The sequence below is a fragment of the Sturnira hondurensis genome, unplaced genomic scaffold, assembly GCF_014824575.4.
Source record: "Sturnira hondurensis isolate 20B ecotype Veracruz unplaced genomic scaffold, ASM1482457v3 Scaffold0008860, whole genome shotgun sequence".
Taxonomy (NCBI): domain Eukaryota; kingdom Metazoa; phylum Chordata; class Mammalia; order Chiroptera; family Phyllostomidae; genus Sturnira; species Sturnira hondurensis.
In genome coordinates this window covers 5530075-5548266 of record NW_028081491.1, presented here as the reverse complement: position 1 = coordinate 5548266, position 18192 = coordinate 5530075, and the positions used below count along the sequence as shown (strand labels likewise).

Here is an 18192-nt window from a genome sequence, read left to right as displayed (position 1 = left end):
AAACTTTTTTTTCAGTAATCGCATATTTTTTAAATTTTATTGTTGCTGTATCTTTCAGTACTTTGTTCCTCTCCTTTCTTTTTTCCTGTTTTAGTCGTTCTTCCTTTCTTTCCAAACTTAATGCTTTTTCCTCCCTTCTCCTGACTTTTTTTCTGTGTTTGTTTGTTTGTTGCTTTCTATACCACTGTAAATACTTCACAACACATCTCTCAGGTCTTAGCACACTTTACAGGTTCCTGAATTCCATTACTGCAAGTGATTAACTCTACTTGCTCACATACTACACGTATTTACTAATTTTTACTCTCACCTTACCTCAAAATCTGACTCCCTGAAACCTCACTGCTTTCTAGATACAACTCACAAGACTTCCCTCCCCAACAAGAGACTTATCTTTGATCTATGCTTTCCTAAAAGTGGGAAGTTGGGTTGAAGATTAAGGTTAACACTACATATAGTCTAAAGATCTTGTATCTCTTCTTTACTGGATGTGACCATAAATATCATAAAGTACTCTCCTGCTGTCATAAACCATTTTGCCTCCTCCTCCAACTGATCACACACACACAAAGAAAGGCGTAGGGGGAAGCGGAGAACATCAAGATACCTGAAGGAGATTTCACCACTGAATTTCACAGGTATTCTATCACAGAAGTTCATACCATAAACCCAGGGAGTCAGAGCAGATCAATTTAAGAAGCTCAAGCTAACACGAAGAGTCTCATAAGCAATGGGAAGACAAAGAAACAATGCCCAAATTTAAAAAAAAGGTGGAAGTCTCAGAAAGAATGTTAGATGAAATAGAGGCACGTCTACTATCAGATATTGAATTCAAAGCACTAGTTATCAAGAAATTCAAAGAGCTCACAATGAGCTACCAGAAACTAGAGGGGAACTATCAGAAACAAGAGTGTAGCTACAATGAGCTCTCTGCAAACTATATCAACATGAAAAAGGAAATAGAAACTATCAGCAAAGGTCAAGAGGAAATGAAGAATACAATTTCTGAACTGAAGAAAACAGTGGAAGTAATGAAAAGCAGGATCGATGAGGCAGAAGATCAGATCAGCAAGTTGGACAACACAGTAGAAAGAATCTCCCAGAAAGAGCAAGAAAGGGAAAAGAGGCTCAAAAAGAATGAAGAGGGATTATGAGAAATGCAAGACAATATGAAACGTAATAATATCTGAGTAATAGGTATACCAGAAGGAGAAGAAGAAGAACAAGGGATAGAAAACCTATTTGAAAGAGCAATGATGGAAAATTTTCCTAATTTGATAAGAGAAAAAGTCACACGGATCCAGGAATCACAGAGAGTCCCATTCAAGAGGAACCCAAAGAGGCCCACTTCAAGACACATCATCATTAAAATGGCAAAATTCCAAGATGAAGAGAGAATCTTAAAGGCAGCTAAGGAGAAAAAGGAAGGAACGTACAAGGGAGCCCCAATAAGTTTAGCTACTGACTTCTCAATGGAAACACTCTAAGCAAGAAGAGAATGGAAAGAAATATTTCAAGTAATAAGAAACAGAGGCCTACGACCAAGGCTACTTTACCCAGCAAGGCTCTCAATCAACACAGACAACCAAATAAAGACCTTCCAAGACAAAAGAAGTCTAAAATAATATGCCTCCACCAAACCAGTTCTACAAGGAATACTAAAAGAACTGCTTTAAGGAAAGGAAGAAAAAGAGAGAGAGACAGAGAACTATGGTACAAAAATGGCAATGAATAAGTACCTATCAATAATAACCTTACACGTAAATGGATTAAATGCTACAATCAGAAGACATAGAATAGCTGAATAGATAGAAAAGCATGACCCACACATATGCTGCCTACAGCAGACCCGTCTCAGGATAAAGGACCATTACAGACTAAAAGTGAAAGGATGGAACCAAATTTTCCAAGCAAATGGACAAGAAAAAAAAGCCGGGGTAGCAATTCTAATATCAGATCAAATAGATTTCAAAAAAGGGCCATAAAGAGAGACCCAGAAAGTCACTTCAAAATACTCAAGAAAAGAATGCACCAAGAAGACATTAACATCGTAAATATATATACACCCAACATAAGCACCCAAATATATAAAGAAAATCCTTGAGGACTTCAAGAAAGATATTGACAGCAACACAATTATAGTAGGAGATTTTAACACCCCACTGTCAAAAATGGACAGATCTTCCTAACAAAATATCAACAAAGATATAGCTGCACTAAACAACACCCTAGATAAAATGGACTTGACTGATATGTCTAGAGCCCTTCATCCCAAAGACGCTAAATATACATTCTTTTCAAATGCACATGGAACATTTTCAAACATAGACCATATGATAGGGCACAAAATGAGCCTCAACTAATTCAAGAAAATTGAAATGATACCAAGCATTTTCTCTGACCAAAAGGGACTGAAGTTAGAAACCAACCCCACAGGAAAAAACCAAAAATACCCCAAATCATGGAGACTGAATGGTATGCCATTAAAGAACAAATGGGTCAAGACTGAAATTAGGGAAGGAATCAAAAAGTTTCTGGAAACAAATGAAAATGAACTCAAAACAACCCAAAACTTATTGGACACGGCGAAGGCAAACCTGAGAGGGAAGTTCATAGTAATACAGGGTTATCCAAAGAAGATAGAAACACTTCAAACAAACGACCTAACCTGATGCCTGCAAGAACTTGAAACAACAAGAACAACAAACACAGCCCAGAGCAAGTAGAAGGAAGGAAATAGCCAAGATCAGAGCAGAATTAAATGACACAGGGAATAAAAGCACAATTCTAAGGATGAGTGAATCCAAGAGTTGGTTTTTTGAAAAGATAAACAAAATAGACAAGCCTTTAAGTAGGCTCATTAAGAAAAGAAGAGAGAGGACAGAAATAAAAACAATCAGAAATGAAAGAGGAGAAATTCCAAGTGATACCACAGAAATAGAAGGGATTGTAAGAAATTACTATGAAGAACTGTATGCCAAGAAATTGGAAAACCTAGGTGAAATGGACAAATTTCTAGAAAAACATAATCTTCCGAAACTCAATGAAAAAGAAGCAGAAAACCTGAAGAGGCCAATAACAGCAGATGAAATTGAAGAGGTAATCAAAAAACTCCCATCACACAGAAGCCCCGGACCAGATGGTTTCACAGGAGAATTCTACAAAGCATTTAAGGAAGAGCTCACCCCTATTCTTCACAGACTATTCCAAAAATTCAAAAGGACGGCATACTCCCCAACACTTTTTATGAAGCCAGCATCATCCTAATTCCAAAACCAGATAGAGACACAACAAAAAAAGAAAACTTGAGGCCAATATCGCTGATGAACATAGACACTAAAATCGTCAACAAAATATTGGCAAATCACATCCAACAATACATCAAAAAGATCATACACCACGACCAAGTGGGATTCATCCCAGGAATGCAAGGATGCTTAAATATCCACAAATCAGTAAGTGTAATACACCACATAAAGAAAAGGAAGCACAAAAATCATATGGTCATATCAATAGATGTGGAATAAGCTTTTGATAAGGTACAACACCCATTTATGATAAATGTACTCAGAAAAATGGGAATAGAGGGAACATTCCTCAATATAATAAAGGCCATATATGAAAGACCTACAGCCAACATCATACTCAATAGGCAAAAAGTAAAATCTTTTCCACTATGATCAGGAACAAGACAAGGTTGTCCACTTTCACTACTTCTATTTAATATAGTATTGGAAATTTTAGCCTCAGGGATCAGGCAACAAAAAAAATAAAAGGCATTCAAATTGGAAAGGAGGAAACAAAACTGTCATTGTTTGTAGATGACATGATAATGTACATGGAAAATCCTATAGATTCTACCAAAAAACTGCTGGAACTAATAAATGAAGTTGGCAAAACAGCGGGTTACAAAGTCAATATCCAGACACCAAAGCCATTTTTGTATACTAACAATGAATCAGCAGGAGCAGAAATCAAGAAAAAAGATCCCATTCGATATAGCAAAAACAAAAATAAAATGCCTAGGAATAAATCGAACCAAGGAGGTAAAAGACTTGTATGCAGAAAACTACACAACACTGAAGAAAGAAATCAAGGAAGATACAAACAAATGGAAACATATACCGTGCTCATAGATTGGAAGAATTAACATCATCAAAATGTCCATACTACCCAAAGCAATTTACATATTCAATGCAATACCTATTAAAGTACCAATGGCACATTTCACAGACATAGAACAAACACTTCAGATATTTATATGGAACCACAAAAAAACCCCAAAGACCAGCTGCAATTTTGAGAAATAAGAACAGAGTAGGAGGGATCACAATACCTGATATCAAACTGTATTACAAGGCCACTGTAATGAAAACAGCCTGGTACTGGCATAAAAACAGGCACATAGACCAATGGAACTGAACAGAGAACCCAGAAATAAACCCAACTCTCTATAGTCAATTAATATTCAACAAAGTGGGCAGCAACAGAAAATGTGGTAAAGATACCCTCTTTAACAAATGGTGTTGGGAGAACTGGACAGCTATATGCAAAAAAATGAAACTCGAGCACCAACTTACACCATACTCCAAAATTAATTCAAGGTGGATAAAAGACTTAAATATAAGCCGTGACACCAATAAAGTCCTAGAGGAGAACATTGGCAGGAAAATATCAGATTTTTCACACAGCAACATTTTTACTGATATGTCCCCTAGAGCAAGAAATACAAAGGAAAGGATAAGCAAATGGGATCTCATCAAAATAAAAAGCTTCTGCATGGCTAAAGACAACAGCATTAAAATAAAAAGACAACCAACTATATGGGAAAACATATTTGCCAATGATACCTCAGACAAAGGTTTAATCTCCAAAATATACAAAGAACTCACACGACTTCACTCTAAGAAGACGAGCAACCCAATTAAAAATGGGGAAAGGACTTGAACAGATACTTCTGCAAGGAGGACATACAGAGGATCCAGAGACACATAAAAAGATGCTCAATATCACTTGCTATCAGAGAGATGCAAATTAAAATGAGATACCAGTTTACACCCGTCAGAGATGCAAATTACAATGAGATACCACTTTACACCCGTCAGAATGGCTATCATAAACAAAGCAATAAAGAAGAAATTTTGGGAAGGGTGTGAGGAAAATGGGACTCTGGTCCACTGTTGGTGGGATTGCAGACTGGTACAACCATTATGGAAAACAGTATGGAATTTTCTCAGAAAACTAAAATCAGATCTGCCTTTTGACCCAGCAATTCCACTGCTAGGAGTGTATCCTAAGAACCCTAAAACACCAATCCCAAAGAACCTATGCACCCCAATGTTCATAGCAGCACAATTTACAATAGCCAAGAGTTGGAAGCAACCTAGGTGCCCGTCAGTAAATGAATGGATCAAAAAACTATGGCACATATACACAATGGAATTTTATGCTGCAGAAAGAAAGAAGGAGCTCGTACCTTTTGCAACAACATGGATGGAACTGGAAAGCATTATGCTGAGTGAAATAAGCCAGGTGTTGAAGGACAAATACCATATGATCTGACCTTTAACAGGAAGCTAAACAACAAAACAAACAAGCAAGCAAAACACAACCAAAGACACTGAAGTAGAGAACAGGGGGACAGTGACCAGAGGGGGAGGGGTGCAAATTTCAGGGGAAATAGGGCACGGATTTTGAGGAACCTATATAAAGGATATATGGACAACAACTGAGAAGGGAGAAAATGGGAGGGAGGGGGGAGAACAGGGGGTGGGATGGGATGGGAGCAATAGACAGAAAACTACTTGAAAAATAATTAAATAAAAAAGAGAAAAATAACCTTCATAAAAAATGACATATAAGCTTTAGAAAGAATATATCAGTATATTTGCATTACTAGGAGAAAATCACAAAATTTTTAAATGGAATAAAAAATATGTATGATTTATATGAATTTTAAAACACACAAACAATTGTATATACAATTTATAGATAAATGCATGGATTTTAAACCATGCTGGAACAGTATATGCCAACTCTAGTATATCCCAGGATGAGTTGGGGGTACATTGGTCTTTAACTTTATTTATCAAGTACTATTTCATCCCTAATATTTTATAATGAAAATGTACCAATATACAAAATTATTTTAACAGTAAACACCTTTATATCCATCATGTAGATCTGACCATTAACATTTTACTCTTAATTTTACATATCTATCCATCTGAAGTTTGATAAATTTTACTTCTTTTTATGAAAGGAAGCAAATATAGAAGATGTTCACACCATTTAGTCTTAGTGGTAGATGCACAGATATCTTCTATATGAATTATTATGATTTTGTGTACTTTTGAAATTTTATATAAAGTCAAATAAATGCTATTAAAATAATATATACAGAAGTGTGTGGCTGGAATTAGTTGAATCACCAAGCTTCTTTGGGAATATACTTAATGCATGCAGTCCTGTATATGTTTCTATATCATAAAGTTTGAAGAGATTTGTGCAAATTTAATTTTGCGCCTTTGTTCTTCATTTTTTCAAGTTGATATATATTACCATCTCGCGTTCTTTCATTCCAGTGTAAAGTACTTTCTTTAATATTAATTTCAGGAAAGATTTGCTAGTGATAATTTTTTTCATTTTTTATTTATCTGGAAATGTCCTATTTCTGTTTCATTTTGGAAGGATAGTTTTACTGGATAGAGGGTGCTTGGTATACCATCTTCTTTCAGTACTGAATATGCCATACCACTACTTTCTGACCTTCATTGTTTGTGATAAGAAGTCAGCTGTTAATATTATTGAGGATCCTTTGTTTAAAGTCTGAGTTTCCTCAGGGACAATTTCTATTGATTGCTTATTTTTCTTGTGTTTTTTTGCATGTCTCATAATTTAATTTTTGTGTAGAAACTAGGGATTTTAAATAAGAGAACTGCCATAATGTGGCAGTTCTGGAAATCAAATTTCTCCCTTCTTCAGTATTTATTGTTGTTGCTGGTTTTTGTGGTTGTTTGTTTTAATGACTTTTCTGAACTAAATTCATAAAGTCTATATTCTTTGTCAAATATGGCCACTAATTCTGCTCACTTTAATTATTAGAAAGTTAATTACTAGAAAGAGATTTCCTTAAATTCCTGGAACCAGTCTTTGCTGAGGGATTCTGTTTTTGTGTGGGAAATCCCTTTAACATGCAGCCAGACACTTGGTAATTCTGCCTTAGCTTTCACTTCCTCTTGTGCATAGCTTCAGGCTAAGCCAGTATTTCAAACTAGGGCCTTTTTACATCTTTTTTGAGCAGGGGATTGATCCTTGACAATGAACAGAGCCCTATGAATACATGTAGCCTTCTAGATTCTTGGAAATATGTTGCAGTTTATGCAAATTCCTATGAACATCCCATTTTCTAGCTTTTCCTTTTAAGGTTTTGATTAGCCTACTCTTTGCCTGAGTGTTATTACTGTCCCAGGAAACCATGTTGTTAAACAATTGTCTCTAATTGTTTTTGACAAATGACCCAGCAAAGGAGGCATTTTCCCCTGAATTAGGTCAAATAAAGACAGTCTTAGGAGTTACCACTTCTAAGGAATGACTAGACAGTTAGTACAATGATTGTTCTCCGGGAATGAGGCTGTGAAGGAGACTCAGAGGGGTTTTGCCCTCTCCCATGGCTATCAGGCTACTGGTTTTTACTGTGACTGTGAGCTGTTTGTTTTTAAAACTACCATGGAGATAGAAATAGAGCAAGTTAAAATGCCACAAAGCCACCGTTTATAAAGTTATTTTCTGTTTGCTTAAAAAAAAATACACTCCATAGGTTGTTGAAAGCCTCTGGTTATTTTCCAGAGTTTTAAGTAGTTGATTCTGATTTTTTTTAACCACTTTTATTCTTCTTTCACGAAAGAAAAAATTTTCAGATGTCCTTACTGTGCCATTTTCCCTGATGTCATGAAGTCTTCATATTTTAGTTGATTTTTTGGTAAATTTCATAATTTACTAAAATGTGTCTGTGCCTTCAGTATCTTGTTATCTTCATACATAAAATTTTCTTTCTTAAACAAAATGTACTTTTAAAAAAGATTTTTCTTTCTGTTTCAAATATGACTAGTATTTTCCAAAGGGTAATAAGGCAGAGATATTTGTCTAAACTACTCATGTACTTTTCATGTATGACCGAGGCCTACATGATTGAAGGGCAATAGATAAACTTACTTTTCTAGGGTGACTGGTATATTAACATTAGATTAATTGGTTTTGACCACAAGCTCAATGTTTGGCTAAAGCTTTTGAAAATTCTCTTTTAACAGAATGCAGAGTCTGGATGAGCCATGGACTGAGGAAGAGGGTGATGGCCCAGATCACCCATACTATAACAGCATTCCAAGCAAGACTCCTCCTCCAGGGGGAGTTATTGATTCTCGATTGAAAGCCAGACCCCATGCCCCTGACACAGCCCAGGTAATTGTTATACCTTTTCCTTTGGAAGCTTGATAACTGAACTTTATTCTGTTCGTTTTTCTCACCTTTATTTTTAGGTCAGTGTTCTGTCCATTTGACAGAATAACTCATAAACTTTTCCCCTATGGATTTAACAAAGCAGTCAAATAAGGGAGGCTTTTGTTTTAACATCATGAGGTGTTGGTCAAATGCCTTCAAAGTATATTGTGATTTTTGAGAGAGTAGTCTGAGTATTAGTTCTCCATCCTAGGACAAATTGCATTATACTGCAATCCTATTGAGGAGAAGATAGAGTTTAAGACTTTTTAAAAAGCCTAGGTACTTTGGTTTCTCTGAACAGATACTGGACATAGACCTTTAAAATGATCAGAATTTTATGAGTTTTTTTTTAGGTTAGCCATTTTCCCTCCAACTCAAGATTCTAGTAAGGCAATTCTAGTAAGGCAATTGTTTTCTAGAGTTATGTCATCTCTACTTTGTAATAGAGAGTTTAATATCACTTACTTTATGTGAATAATTACACTAATAATAGTGTTAAATGATATTGAAATGAAGTGTCAGTAGCTCTGGCACTGAGAGGGAATAGATTGCCCAGGTGTGTTGGATTGGCAGTGTGTTCTAATACATAGACACTCTAACAGAAATTTATTTTAGGACAAGTTGCATGATGCAGCTGGGGACAGAAGAGCTCAATTCATCCTCACATTTGGGGGAATTGTTCGAAATAATGAAAATAAGGGTGGGGATGAACAGTTTTGTTGAGATGTAGTCTCTTCTTTATTCCCATACAAACTTATTTCTTAAATCTCAATGCCAACTGTGAGGCATGGAGGGAAAACTGAATGTAATCAGGGATGCAATTACTTAACCACTGATGGATGTCCCTTCTATTATATTATAGCTTTTGGAAATGGGGAAACAAGAAGAGTGTAACTTTTTCTCTTTGTATCCATAGTTTTCAGGAAAAGAGCAAACTTATTACCAGGGAAGACACTTTGGAGACCCATTTGGCGAAGACTGGCAGCAAACACCTGTCAGGCAAGGTGAGAGGCAAGGTAACAAGGGCAAGAAACAAAAAAATACAAAAGCCATGTGTTGTTTTCCAGTTCCCCTTCCCCCTCCTCCATTCTTTAGAGATCACTGATTTGCTTTATATCCTTATATAGATTCATTCGCATTTTCTAGAATTTTATATACATATAATTATACATGATGCATTCTTTTTTATTTGACTTCCTTTCACTTAGCAAAATTATTTTTAGATTTACTCCATTGCTGTATGTATCAATAGATTTTTCTTTTTATCATGACTAGTATTTCATTGTATGAGTATTCTACACCATGTTTACATGTTGATTGATATTTATTTCCAATTTATGGGCAAAGGGAAAGTTTATTTCCACCTTATAGATAAGTTGGTTTGAACATTCATGTTATAAAAATACCCAAACAAAAGTAATGTCTCCCCAGTGTAGTTCACCTACTGAGAAATTAACAGAAAAACCCACTGGAAAAATTTAGTGAGGATAGGATTACAGATTCTTGACAAGCTCATAGAAACATATAAAGGAAGGGAAACTTATGCCCAAGATGGAGGCATAGATAGATACACTTTGCCTCTTGCACAACCAAAAGGATAACAGTAAATTAAAACAAAACAAAACAGAACTGCCAGAAAACTGAACTGTGTGGAAGTCTGACAACCAAGGAGTTAAAGAAGAAACATTTCTCCAGACCAGTAGGAGGGGTGGACACGGGCAGTTAGGGTGGAGAGGACTTGAGTCAAGGCAGCAGCTGGAGGACTGGGCAAGGAGGTGGCTGGCAGAGTGGGCAGTTCCACATCTGCATGTGCATAAACCAGGCAGAACAACTGGGAAGTGAGACAGGCCATGCAACCCAGGGTTTCAGCCCCAGGAAATAAAGCCTCAAATCTTCTGACTGAAAAAAACAGTGGGGATTGGGGTGGCAGGAGAAACTCCTAGCCTTACAGGAGAGTTCATTGGAGAGAACCACAGCGTCTTAGAACATCCACAAATCACCCACCCAGGAATCAGTACCAAAAGGGTCCAATTTGCTTGTGGGTAGTGGAGGAAGTGACTGAAAGAAAGCTGAGAACTGAGCAAGTGACACTGTCCCCTCTCAAACCCCTTTCCTACATACAGTGCCACAAGCACAGCAAAGTCGGTTGCCCACCCTGGTGAATACTTAAGGCTCTGCCCCTTACGAAGTAACAGGTATGCTGAGACAAAAAAATATGGCCCAAATGAAAGAACCAATCAAAACTCCAGAAACAATACAACTAAGTGATTAAGAGATAGCCAACCTATCAGATGCAGAGTTCAAAACACTGGTAATCAGCATGCTCCCAGAAATGGTTGAGTACAGTCATAAAACAGAGAAAAAAGTGAAGGCTCTGCAAAATGAAATAAAAAAAACTACAGGGAACCAACAGTGAAGGGAAAGAAACTGGGACTAAAATCAACAATTTGGAGCAGAAAGAAGAAATAAACATTCAACCAGAATGAAGAAACAAGAATTCAAAAAAATGAGGAGAGGTTTAGGAACCCCCAGGACAACTTGAAACATTCCAACATTCGAATCTTAGGGGTGCTAGAAATAGAAGAAAAACAGCAAGAAATGGAAAACTTATTTGAACAAATAATGAATGAAAACATCCCCAATCTGGTAAAGGAAATAGATTTACAGGAAGTCCAGGAAGCTCAGAGAGTCCTAGACAAGTTGGATCCAAGGAAGCACACACCAAGGCACACCATAATTATGTTACCCAAGATTAAACGTAAGGAGAGAATCTAAAAAGCAGCAAGAGAAAAGGAGACAGTTATCTACAAAGGAGTTCCCATTAGACTGTCTACTGATTTTCTCCAAAGAAACCTTGCAGGCAACAAGGGCCCAGGAAGAAGTATTTGAAGTCATGAAAAGCAAGGACCTACAACCAATATTGTTCTTTGCTATTCAGCAAAGCTCTCATTTAGAATGAAAGAGCAGATAAAGTGCTTCTCAAATAAGGTCAAGGTAAAGTAGTTCATCATCACCAAGCCCTTATTATATGAAATATAAAGGGACTTATCTAAGAAAACAAGATCAGAAATATGAAGAGAAAAATGACAACAGACTCACAACTATTAACAACAAAACCTATAAAAACAAAACCAAAAATGAACTAAAAAAAGAACTAGAACAGGAACAAATTCACAGAAATAGAGATTGCATGAAGGTTATCAGTGGGGAGAGGAAGGGGATAGTTGGAGAAAAATGTATAGGGAAAAAGAAGCATAAGTGGTAGGTACAAAATAGACAGGGAGAGGTTAAGAATAGTATGAAAAATGGAGAAGCCAAAAAACTTATATATATCACTCATGGACATGAACTAAGGTGGGGAAGTGCTGGTGGGAAGAAGGGTACTGGACAGAAGGGAATAAAAGGGAGAAAAAATGGGACAACTGTAATAGCATACTCAATAAAATATATTAAAAATAAATAACTAATCAATTTTATGCAAAAACAATATATACAAGCATGAAATCATCACATTGTATACATTAAACTTACATGTTATATGTAAGTCAACATATATACATGTATTTTACTAATGTCTCATTAAAGCTGGAAAAGAAAAAAAAGAAGTATATAAAGTATGGGCTATGAGGATTCCACACATCAGCCGATGCCTCCCCTGGCACCAGGACAAGTTCATGTCCTTCAGCACTTACTGTTTTCAAGTACCCTGGAGACTCTCTTTCTGGCAGGAGGCCTGAGAAACTGACCTCTCCAACGGCACCTCTACCATTTCAACTGGGAGTTGGTTGGAAGACTATGAAGTATATTTTAGGCTGTCCCTAAGCTCTCCAGCAGAGCTTAGCCCCAGTGGTTCCTCATCAGACCCAGTAGTAGCTTTCCCTTCCTGGTGTCCCCCCCTAACCCCCTCTCCAGTATCAATGTCAGGAGGACCAGAGTGACACCTACCATAAGCAGAGATGGCATCAGGGGTACATCCCTAATGGGCTCTGGGAACCTTTAGAGGACATGTCCACATCTTATCAAGTCAATGAGTATGCACCTACACCCACAATAATCACTCAGACATGACTAATAACTAACTGCTAATATATGTCTTGATTCTATAGGCAGTTCTTTTTGGGGGATGATGCATTTTATTATTTTTATTTTATTTTATTTTATTGTTCAAATACAGTTGTCTCCATTTTCATCCCCCTCCCCCAACACCAGCCATCTCCACCTCCCAGCCTTGAATCTACCCCTTTGGCTTTGTCCATGTGTTCTCCACACATGTTCTTTGATGGCCTTTCCTCTATTATCCCCTGTTATCCTTTTGTCCCCTCCTCTCTGGTTACTGTCAGTCTGTTCTCCATTTCAGTGTCTCTGGTTGTATTTTGCCTGCTTGTTTGTTTTGTTGATTAGGTTCCACTTATAGATCGGATCATATATTTCTCTTTCGCCGCCTGGCTTATTTCACTTAGCCAAATGCTTTCCAGTTCTATCCATGCTGTTGCAAAGGGTAGGAGTCTGTCTTTCTTTCTGCTGTGTAGTGTTCTACTGTGTAAATGTACCACAGTTTTTTAATCCACTCATTTACTGATGAGCACTTAGGTTGCTTCCAGCACTTGGCTATTGTAAATTGTGCTGCTATAAATATTGGGCTGCATAGGTTCTTTTGAGTTAAACGTAAGTCATAACACCATAAGTGTCTTAGAGGAGAACGTAGGCATGAAAATCTCAGATACCCTACTCAGCAACTATTTCACTGATATGTCCCTTAGACCAAGGGATGTAAAGGAAAGAATAACCAAATGGGGTATTGTCAAAATATAAAGCTTCTGCATGTGTAAAGAAAACAGCATTGAAATGAAGAGAACCAACCATATGGGGAAACGTATTTGCAAATGATACCTCAGACAAGGGTTTGTTCTCCAAGATATGTAAGGAACTCACATGACTCCATTACAGGAAGACAAACAACCTGATTAAAAAATGGGCAAGACAAATACCATATGATCTTACTTATAAGTGGAACCTAATCAATAAAACAAACAAGCAAGCAAAATATAACCATAGACCTTAAAACTACGAACAAACTGACAGTAACCAGAGGGGAGGTGAGAGGAGATATTTGGGGGATTAGAGGGAAGGGTTGTCAAGGAACACGTATGAAGGACACATGGACAAAGCCAAAGGTAGGTAGGATTGAGGGTGGGAGGTGAGGATGGCTGGGGTGGGGAAGGGGGATTTGTGGTGGGGAAATGGAGACAACTGTACTTGAACAACAATGAAAAATAAAAATAAAAATAATGTGCAAAAAACTTGAATAGACACTTTGCTAAGGAGGACATACAGAAGTCCCAGAGACATATGTAAGGATGCTCAGCATCACTAGCCCTCAGATAGAGGGAAATTAAAACCACAAGGGGATACCACTTCATACCTGTGAGAATGGCTATCATAAACAAATCAACAAACAAATGTTGGAGAAATTATGGAGAAAAGAGAACCCTAGTGCACTGTTTGTAGGAATGCAGACTGTGGAAAATAGCATGGAATTTCCTTAAAATATAAAAAATGAAACTGCCTTTTGACCCAGCAAAACCACTGTTGGGATTATGACCTAAGAATCTATAGTCAGTTCTAAACACACACATGTGTGTATATATGTGTGTATTTCACATATATTCAAGGTTTTTAAAATTTTAACCTTTTTTCTCCTCAAACACTTATGTAACTCCTTCAATAGCTCTAGGGGTCTGGCCACTAACTCTATAGAATCTGAAGGAATTGATTTAAGATCCAATTTATGATTCTATGTATATAAATTTAACCATTTATTGATGTAATGTTAAAGCTTTTCCCTTATTATAGCCATTTTGGCTGGGAGTAAATGACAATAAAGTTTTTTAAATTATGTTTTTAGCTACAGTTGACATTTGGTATTATTTTACATTAGTTTCAGATATACTGAATAGTGGTTAGACAGTTATACAATTTACAAAGTGATCACTTTGATACAAGCACTTCATCTGCCCTTCCATTCTAAATGATAACTTTGCTGGATAGGGTAATCTTGGATATAAGTCCTTGCATTTCACGACTTTGATACAAAGTTAATACAATATTATTGTGTGGTGTACTTAACATCCTTTTGACTATTTTTGTACCAATTTGTTCTTCTTAATCCCTTTGCCTTTTTCAACCAAGCCACCCAATTCCCATCTCCTATGGCAAACACATTTTTTTATTTTTTTAAAAAGATTTTATTAATTTATCTTTATAGGGGAAGGGAAGGAGAGAGGGGGAGAAATATCAATGTATGATTGCTTCTCATGTGTACCCCACTGGGAACTGGCCTGCAACCCAGGTATGTGCCCTGACTGGAAATCGAACCACAATCGTGTGGTTCGCAGGCCCGTGCTCAAGCCACTGAGCTACAACAGCCAAGGCCGCAAACAAACTTTTTTATCCACTCATCTACTGATGGGCACTAGAGTTGTATCTTGACTTTATATTATCCATATCTTGATTAATATAAATTACACTGCAATGTATGCAGGGGTGTATATATATATATATATATATATATATATATATATATATATATATATATATATATTTGCATTAGTGTTTTGGATTTCTTTTGATAAATACGCACAAATGGAATTAGTGGGACATAGAGTAGATTTGTTTTTGATTTTTGAAGAATTTCTGCACTGTTTTGTCTAGTGGCTGAACTAATTTGCAACCCCACCAACAATGCACGAAGGTTCCCTTTCCTTCATATCCTCACCAACACTTGTTTCTCAATTTATTGATCATAGTTGTTCTGACAGGTATGAGGTGATATTTTATTGTGATTTTATTTTTAAAGTATATATTTTTGATTATGCTATTACAGTTGTCCAATTTTTCTCCACTTTATTCCCCTATGCCTTATACACTCTTTCCCACTAGCATTCCACCACTCCCATTAGTTCATGTCCATGGTTCCTACATATAAGTTCTTTGGCTTCTCTATTTCCCATACTATTCTTACCCTCCCCCTGTCCATTTAGTACCTACAATTTATGCTTCTCACTTCCTGTACCTTTTTCCCCATTTTGCCCAATCCCCCTCCTTGCTGATAACCCTCCAGGTACCTACAATTCTGTGATTCTGTTGCTGTTGTAGTTGTTGGCTTAGTTTTTGTTTTCTAGGTTCAGTTGTTGATAGTTGTGACATTGTTGTCATTTTACTGTTCATATTTTTTATGTTCTTTTTCTTAGATAAGTTCCTTTAACATTTCATGTACTAAGCTCTTGGTGATGATGAACTCCTTGAACTTGACCTTATCTGAGAAGCACTTTATCTACCCTTCCATTTAAATGATAGCTTTGCTGGATAGAGCAATTTTGAATGAAGGTCCTTGCCTTTCATGATTTGGAATACTTTTTTTTTCCAGCCCCTTCTTGACTGCAAAGTTCTTTTGAGAAATCAGCTTGTTACAGAAAACAACTCAGCCGCTTTCAGGTTTTCGGAGTGGAACTTTATTTTATGCATGGGGACCCAGAGGAGTCAGTCTTCAAATTCTGGGCCCCGACCAGTGGGCAACAATTGTTTATATATGGTGAGGGGTGGTCTGCCACTCAGTCCATTACTTCTGGCTCGAAAGCAAGCAAGTGGAACTGCTGATAGGAGTTAATACAAATTTCTTTGTTCTTACTCCTCAGTTACTTCGTTACTTGCTCTCCCTGATCTTGTTGACTCAGCTGCGAGTCCCCCCTCTGGGAAGGCCATTAGCCATTACATTTATCTCATTGATTCACTGGCTAGCTCCCCTCCTGGGCAGGCCACTGCATTCCCCAATTTTGATGCTTGACAGTGCTGTTGACTGCTCTAGCATCACTCTATGGTTATTCTTGTGGGTCAGGGGGCTGTTGTAATTTCTGATAACAGTTTGTCCTTGTTGAAAGGACAAACTCTTGGCAGTTGCCCTGTGGATAACTGTTGCTTCTAGGCTCTGAACTATGGTCTGCAGGATATAGGGGCCGAAGCTTGAAGCTAAGAAGATAATAATTAGGGGAGAGAGAAAAAATGGCGACGGAGTAGGATGGAGCAACTCCAGATCTCATACCCCTGGGAGAAAATCCTGGCAGATCTACTGAGGAACAGCACATTCAATTCCCCATCAACAATTCCCCAGCATTTATGAACATAAGAGACCAGAGGTAGTGATGGACCAGACAGTTACAGGTTGGTGGGGCCTCAGGGACATGAGTAAGGACGGAGGTGGCTGGGCTGGCAGCCCTCCGCTGGCTCATAAGGGCCTCTAAGTCACCGCTGTTGCAGTAGTCGGGGCCCAGAGGCTTCCATCTGCACCCAGTAACTGGGGCATCTGCCGCAGAGGACTCATGGGGAGCCCGGCACTCCTGAGTAAAGACAAGGGTGGTGGCGGGACCAGCGGCCCTCGGTTGGTGCCTAGAGACCTCAGAGCCCGCACTGCCCCAGCGGTCACGGCCCAGAGGGGCCCAGAGGCTTCCATCTGCAGCCAGCATCAGCATGGGGGGGGGGCGCGTCTGCCACGGAGGACTCATCTGGAGCCAGGCACCCCAGAGTAAAGACAAAAGTGGCAGCGGCGGACCGGCAGCCCTACACGTCCAGCGCCTAACGGCCTCAGAGCACCACCACCACCACAGTCGGAGTGCAGAGGCTTCTGTCTGAAGCTGGCGTCCTGGGCGTCTGCCAGGGAGGACTCATCGGGAGCCTGGCACCCAGTGGAGCCTTGGGCCAGCTGTGGGGTCCTTGGAAGAGAGCTGGCTCCCTCCCTCCCCATCAAGGCAGGGCTGGGTGGTAGAGAGCTGTCTGCCTAGGTTTGCCGGGAGGGTGGCAAGGACAGGGGGCTGTGTTCAGTTGTGATCTCTGTAATCACCAGCCCACCAGCCTGCCAGCCCGGGAGATTTGAGTGGAGCATTGTCCTAACAGGTCGGGTTGGGGGTTGGGCTGGGCTGAGAGGCAGGCTTTCTGGAGAAGTTTTTTATTGGAAAGTGGACTGAAGTGTTCTTCTAAAAAGGCAACTTGACTTGCTTCTCACCCAGTCACAGGACTGGGAAGGACCAGCACCAGATCCCTTGGGGCCCAGGCAGCCTGTGGGGTTGGCGGGTGCCCACACCCCAGTCTGGTAGCATGGTTGGTGTGGGGGTGTGCACCTGTGCCTACAACCCAGCTCACAGAGGGGTCCGGCTGAAACCAGACAAACCGGATTGGACAGTCTGAAACCAATAAGGGAGGGTGGTTTTTCTCCTCCCTCCGTTTTTTTTTCTTTTTGTTTTTTTTTCAGTAATCGTATATATTTTTAAATTTTATTATTGCTTTATCTTTCAATACTTTGTTCCTCTCCTTTCTTTTTCCTTGTTTTAGTCTTTCTTCCTTTCACTCCAAACTTATTGCTTTTTCCTCCCTTCTCCTGACCTTTTTTAATGTTTGTTTGTTGGTTGGTTTGTTTGTTGCTTTCTATACCACTGTAAATACTTCACAACACATCTCTCAGGTCTTAGCACACTTTACAGGTTCCTGAATTCCATTACTGCAAGTGATTAACTCTACTTGCTCACCTACTACACTTATTTACTAATTTTTACTCTCACCTTACCTCAAAATCTGACTGCCTGCAAACTCAGTGCTTTCTAGGTCTAACTCACAAGCCTTCTCTCCCCAACAGGAGACTTATCT

General features: G+C 38.5%; 1 protein-coding gene across 1 annotated transcript in view; it reads left to right on the top strand.

The window, feature by feature from the left end:
• SHC3 (SHC adaptor protein 3) overlaps nt 1-18192 on the top strand; it is a 136829-nt gene that overhangs the window by 30349 nt on the left and 88288 nt on the right. Inside the window, exons 6-7 of the mRNA XM_037056243.1 lie at nt 8310-8460; nt 9416-9503. Of these exons, the coding sequence (XP_036912138.1) occupies nt 8310-8460; nt 9416-9503 (239 nt within the window). The remainder of the gene's footprint in view (nt 1-8309; nt 8461-9415; nt 9504-18192) is intronic.